The 6728-nt window shown below is 40.0% G+C and overlaps 1 protein-coding gene across 1 annotated transcript; it reads right to left on the bottom strand.

Moving 5' to 3' along the window:
- Positions 1-3952: 3952 nt before the first annotated feature.
- LOC146549555 (uncharacterized) lies at positions 3953-6390 on the bottom strand. Its single transcript, XM_085261696.1, has 5 exons — positions 6264-6390; positions 5872-6182; positions 5091-5249; positions 4672-4767; positions 3953-4261 (listed from the first exon to the last, which is right to left on the bottom strand). Exons 1-5 carry the CDS (start codon positions 6388-6390, stop codon positions 3953-3955), a joined length of 1002 nt encoding a protein of 333 aa, XP_085117822.1.
- Positions 6391-6728: the final 338 nt, after the last annotated feature.

The raw sequence follows: 6728 nt of genomic DNA, 5'->3' as shown, positions 1-6728 counted from the left end.
CCCGGTGATGTGGAAGACATCATGCCTCGTCCCTGTACCAAAGACGCCACGTCCCAGTGGCCCCCAGGATTACAGGCCCGTGGCATTGACCTCCCACATCATGAAGACCCTGGAAAGGCTCATCCTGGACCAGCTGCGACCCATAGTAAGACCACACCTGGATCCCCTTCAGTTCGCTTATCAGCCTCGTCTCGGAACTGAGGACGCCATCATCTACCTGCTCAATCGTGTCTACACCCATCTGGACCAGCCGGCGAGCACTGTGAGGGTCATGTTTTTTGACTTTTCCAGTGCTTTCAACACCATCAGGCCGACCCTCCTGGGTGATAAGTTAGCAGCGATGCAGGTGGATGCTTCTCTGGTGTCCTGGATTGTTGATTACCTGACAGGAAGACCACAATATGTACGTCTCCCACAGTGTGTGTCTGACAAGGTGATCAGCAACACAGGGGCACCACAGGGGACTGTCCTCTCCCCCTTCCTCTTCACCCTCTACACCACAGACTTCAGCCACTGCACAGAGACATGCCATCTTCAGAAGTTTTCTGATGACTCTGCGGTGGTTGGATGCATCAGCAGGGATGATGAGACAGAGTACCGGGCTGTGGTCGACTCCTTTGTCACGTGGTGTGAGCAGAATCATCTGCAGCTCAACGTGGCAAAGACCAAGGAACTGATCGTGGACTTCAGGAAGACCAGGAAACACTTGACCCCTGTTTCAATTCAGGGGGTCAGTGTTGACATTGTGGAGGACTATAAATACCTTGGAGTACACATTGACAATAAACTGGACTGGGCTAAAAACACCACAGCACTTTACAGGAAGGGCCAGAGTCGTCTCTATTTTTTGAGGCGACTGAGGTCCTTCAACATCTGCCAGAAAATGCTGAGGATTTTCTATGAGTCTGTTGTGGCCAGTGCGATCCTCTATGCTGTTGCATGCTGGGGGAGCAGGCTGAGGGTCGCAGATGCCAACAGACTTAATAAACTAATCCGTAAGGCCAGCAATGTTGTGGGGATGGAGCTGGACTCCCTCAAGGTGGTGTCGGAGAGGCGGATGCTGTCCAAGATAAAGACAATGTTGGATAACACCTCCCACCCACTCCATGACATGTTGGTCAGTCACAGGAGCTCGTTCAGTGAGAGACTGAGATTACCGAAAAGCACCACTGAACGACACAGGAAATCATTCCTGCCTGTGGCCATCTCCCTGTACAACGCATCCACTTAACACACTGTTTGCTGCTACAACTACACATGTTTCTTTTCCAACTATTTATTTATGAGTGACTTATGTATGTATGTATGTATATATATGTATATATTGTACTATTCTTAGTTAGTGTATTGTCTGTCTTGTCTTAATGTTGGTTTAAAATGGAGCACTGTAACAAAAAATAATTTCCCCCAGGGATCAATAAAGTATTCTGATTCTGATTCTGATTCTGAAATCCACAGTGTCAGTGTGCCTTTTGGCATTGGTGCCAAACGGTAAGTGGGTCATGGCAGACTGTTGCATGCCTGGGTACTCTTAATGCTTTTTTAACATTCAATGTTAATGTTTTTTTATTTTAAACGAAACCATGGCCTTTTCTTTAAACTAACCCTGCAGTTTTAGATGATTAAATCTAGCTCAAATTAAACTGAACCAAGCGGAAACACAGCAAAACAAACGGTAAAGCATGAAACTCAAAAAATAGGACATGAATTGTGCTCTCCAGGTTTCCAGTTGTGAGAACGTAGCTGTTTAAAATGATCCTGGTGTGTAACATAATGCAGGTTTTTCAGCTAGCGCCCGAGTCTTCTCTTCATGAGCAAAGGTTTTCTTGAACCTCTGTGCTCTTTTGGACTCACATTGACAGGCTCAGCGGCTGAGCGATAACAGTTCTATTTCAGAGACCAGCAAAATTTAAACAGTAGGAAGCTGGAGGTTTGCTGGTGGCATAAATGGCAGGTTTATCATCAAGCGCACATCACATCACCTTGGCTGACATTGTTGTCAGCTGATCAGATTTCCCCCAGCCTTAATACCTGAACTAAACTATGGGTGGATTTGTTATCAACTCCAGGAAAAATGGTCAGTACCTCACTTTCCCTATCTTCACCAGCACGTCTTTACTGTCACTGTCATTACTATTATTCATGTGTTAGTAACTTTGTTTTTAGTAAAAGGCTTTATGGCCTGGATTCATACATACAGTTTGTGTTCGTAAATAATTAGTAAAGTACTGCAAACAGGTCTGTTCTTAGTGCAACTAAGATCCTAACACAACAGGGTCTTGGCGAGCGATGTGCCTTTCATGACACACGCAAAAACCAGCTAAACACCAATTCTTATTATTACTGATATCAAAATATGAATTCACACGTTAACTTAAAATGGCAGAAAAGGGCAATATCTAGTCACCCTTCCTTGCTGCAAGAAATCGTTTACAGGTAACTGTATCCAGCTCTCAAAAATATGAAGCGTATACAATTAGGCACTTAACAGCGTAACACAATGTCAGTTTAGTCCAAAAATAGCCTATTCAGTGCACTGAAGTATCATTATTGCAATACTTAAACAAAGGTATTTACTCATAAAGTAGGTCTACTTTATTATTACAGAATATAGGGTTCCTTATGAATGTGTACATGCACATAAACCTATATTTTTTCTATATGTGTTAACATAAAGCAAAAATAAAGCAGTACAAACAAAGCCACTGTGCTTTGCTGCACACTGTAAAAAAGAAAAAGTTGAGAAAACTTAAAATTTCAAGGCAACATGATGCAAGAGATTTTTGAGTTTTCTCAACTTCTGCCAACTGTAGTTGACTTAACTAATATTTTCATGTTCTGCCAACTTGGATCTACTTGTTCACCTAATTAGGATAATCCTGTAAGTCTAACAAAGAAATTCTGGTTTCAATGCCATGTATTTCTGCCTTCACCAAACAAAGATATTCCTGTTGAATTAACATACAATTATTCCCTCCAAGGCCATGTATTCCTAAATTCCCCAAACGCAGATATTCTTGTTGAATAATCATACAATTCTTACTCCAGTGAGTTGAAAATTTACCAATATAAATAAAGAAAAATGTATGCTGTTATCGTACTTGAAAAAACACTCAAACAGATATAGAATAAAACAAAGCACAACTGAATGTTATGTAAAAACGTATTTATTTTTTTCAACAGTGCTTTCAGTATATTTCAGAAGGTCATGGGCAGTGGGGTGAATTTCTGTAAAAAAGCAAACAAACAGAAAAAAACGTGTTGCCAGTTTCTTTAGGGTGCTTTGAGCACCCCAGCAGAGACATTAAAATTCCAGAGTCCAGAAAAAAAGAAAAGTGTCCAGCAGCTTAGTCATTCACGTTCACACCCTGACTGTCCTGTAAAAGCTTAACTTAACTATTGCACACTAAATAGGGTAGTGCAACAAACAATTGCCTATGTACCCAGACATCGACATTTTACATGGGCTTACTATGATGAACTACAGAAGTCAAAAGTTATTAGAAATGTTACCATCAATGAACAGCGAACTATCAGGTAAAATACCAGTTCCATACTTCAGGTGGAGTGAAAAACACTATAACAAATCTTTTAAAATCCTACAAGACAAAATTTCACCATAGATTCTCAATAATACAGATTCATCTGACTAATATTTACATTTCAAATAATCCCTTATCCACTTCAACTTCATATTGACCGACCAGGTCAAAATGAACCATTCTGTTTTGACTGTTCCTTCTTTTCTTCCTTTCCTCCCTCTTTCCTTCACTTATTCCTAATTAATTTTAACAGTTCAAACACTAAATATGCAACTCTTTGTAACAGGTGAACGATTATATAGAGGGAAAGGGGTTGAACTACTGTTTTTTTTTTTTTTTACATGACTCTACAATGCACTTGAACATGTTTAAGAACAAGTTAAACTCATGTCTGGCTTCCCCATTAACAGTCACAGCAAAAGCTTTGTTTTTAGAGACCTTATGCGCTGTGAGCATCGAGAGCCACCGAGTTCAAAAAAGATGCCCTGAATTGCTTCAAAGGTATAACTCATCTGCTTTGGATAATCAATGTTGAGGGCATACAGAAGGCCAAAGAGGTATGCCAAGGCAGTAGAGAGGTCTGGAATATTATGTAGCATGATGTCCCCTTCCAACACAACAGCATGTTCTCGCACAGACGTATCGGCATCGTCATCTTGCAGGATGGTGAGGATGGCAACTGATGCACCGTTCAACACTGGTTCCAAAATGTCAGTGTCCTGAAGAGAAGAAAAGTAAAATATGAATTATTGAAAGCTAAGAAAAATTAAAGACAAAATACATTTCTAAAGATCTTAACTTTAACCTCTATACCATGATGCTCATTTGACTCATGGAGGTTTTAAAAAGAAAAAGCTTATTTTCCTTTAATTAACAGCACAATATCTTTCACCAACCAACCTTGTGATGAGTTTTGTACAAAAATATTTTCTGCTGTTGAACACCCACTAACAATGCCCAGGTGCTCCTCAGCAGAAAAAAAAGCAGCGAGAGTTATGACAACTGCAATCCTCACCATAAAATTATCTGGACTGCACTGAGGAAGTGGACATTTCCATTTTGGATTAAATCATCTTTTAAAAACATCTCATAGCAATTAGTTTTGCTTGCATTACTTTTTTGTACTTACTAAGCACTTCAGGAAAACCTGTGTTGCATCCTCTCCGAGGAAAATGGGCAGGCCTCTCAGTGCTGCTGTCTTTCGGTGGGACACAATGTCAGATGTCTAAAGAGCATTCAGTGGAAAACAAGCATTTAAATTAGTATAGTAACGTGGTGTACCTACACACAATGCAAAATCAGAACTCTTATAGTAATGAAAATAAAATACAGATCAGGCCCAGCAACATGTAAAACTTAAAAAAACAAAACACCATTTTAACGATTTTACTTTCTTTTTACAAATTAAATAAAATACCGCCAAATAAAAACAAAGTAATGACTGATTACATTCATTTCCATTGATGTGTTTTGGCTGAAGCCAACATTTTTTTCTGTTATGACAAAGGTATACTCTCTTCTAAAAATGTCAGGTAAAGGAGCACTTACCTGTTCATCAAGTTTATCCAAGAGGTCTTCCATGTCCTCACCAAGAGCTCCCTTCTTAGACCGGTATAGTTTCAGCAGGCCAGGCACAAATTTGTTGAGGGATGCATTGAACGTCCCCAGGAGGTCTTTGCTTGTGATCCGATGAAATTCTTCAGATATCTAAACAAGACAATAACCAAAATATTGCCATTTATTCAGCACAGAAAATTTCTGGGTAGCTGCCTTGTACAGTCTGCACCATGTTATATGCCTGACTGTGTTATCAACCGCAAAACCTACTTCAAAAATCTCTCATGAATACACATTTTGCACAGGAATAGAAACACCCTCCACAAAAAACAGTATCAATATGCAAATACATATTATGTTCTACGTTGCACCAAAATCTGTGACGAATCAGATTATGTGACCTGCCTTAGTATTCTTTCCCTAAAAATCTCAGTCTATAGAAGTCCTATTTCCAGCACTAAAATAAAAAAAACATACATGCTAAGTCAAAAATTATGTGATTGACTTTCTGTTTCACAGGAAGAACAATTTTGATTTAGCATGGGGACTCTTTTCTTGTACTGGCAGAAATGTTCAGGGTAAGAATATTATGACAGGTCAAATAATCTAATGGGTCACAGATTTCAATGTGGACTGGTTGCACAAGGTATAATAAAGTTGGCCAATGCATTACACCAGCAAATACTGTACTACTTCAATAATAGTCCATCTAGTATAAGTCATGCCCAATTTGAATAATAATTAAATTATAAATAAATTTGGACACTCTTACCTCCTCAGAGGAAAACAGCCCAGGCCATCTCTCCTGGACCTCAGATACCATAGGTTGACACTCCACAACCTCTCTCCGCCTGAGAGAAAATGTCAGCGCCATCTTCTGCTGTATGACTTTCAAGTTCTTTTGTTTCTTCTTCATTTCACTGACCAGAGCAACTCTTTCCTCTTCAAGAGTAGAATCATCATGGTGCTGTGGATAATCTGGGACATGATTGACCTCTCCACGTTTGGGCTTTTTAAGGGTGAAAGGACTGCTGGCTTCATCTTCTCCTTTCCTTTTCCTGTTTACATTTACTTCATTGCAGCCTGCCCGACGAAGCTTTGATCTGTAGTTTCCAAGTTTGTGCTTGATACTTGCTTTCCATCACTCGTAGCCTGTGATGCTACCTGGCTCCTTCAGGCATGGATATTTGAGAACCAGTGCAGAAGCCACTGACTCAACCTCATCTTTCTCAGGGTAGGCTTTAATTTCAAACACTGCCTCTGCAATTTTATCCAAAATCTCCATCTTCATGTCTCTTGTTACTGCAAGGCCCTTCTTAGATTTTTCATATGTCACATTAGCCTTACACAATTTCAGTTCAACATCATGTGAAAACTTGGGAATAGAAAATGGAGAGGGCCACTCTGACACATGTCTTAAGTTCATCTGGATAGTATCGGTCCAGCTAGGCCTGAAATCATCAGAGTGCACACTTATTGTGTCCTAGGAAGAGACTGAAGCAGAGGACACTGAAGCAATGGATTGGTTAAGTGTAGATGAATCACAGTTCCACATTATATGCAGGACTGCACGCTCAGCTGGTAATTCAGATATTGCTGTAAGATTGCATATTGCATTTCCGAAATCTG

This window comes from Mchenga conophoros, linkage group LG22 (assembly GCF_057382185.1).
Source record: "Mchenga conophoros isolate Kocher_MC1m ecotype Shallow Benthic linkage group LG22, M_conophoros_male_GT1.1, whole genome shotgun sequence".
Taxonomy (NCBI): domain Eukaryota; kingdom Metazoa; phylum Chordata; class Actinopteri; order Cichliformes; family Cichlidae; genus Mchenga; species Mchenga conophoros.
Note: the sequence above shows the minus strand (reverse complement) of the source record. Positions and strands in the feature narration are given on the sequence as shown.

Excerpts from the sequence above, each read along its gene's own strand:
- LOC146549555 (XM_085261696.1), bottom strand. The coding sequence starts at position 6,390 with ATGAAGATGGAGATTTTGGATAAAATTGCAGAGGCAGTGTTTGAAATT. Across the intron at positions 5,250-5,871 it reads GGCTGTTTTCCTCTGAGGAG|ATATCTGAAGAATTTCATCG; the intron begins GTAAGAGTGTCC and ends TGTCTTGTTTAG. Across the intron at positions 4,262-4,671 it reads AGGTTTTCCTGAAGTGCTTA|GACACTGACATTTTGGAACC; the intron begins GTAAGTACAAAA and ends TCTTCTCTTCAG.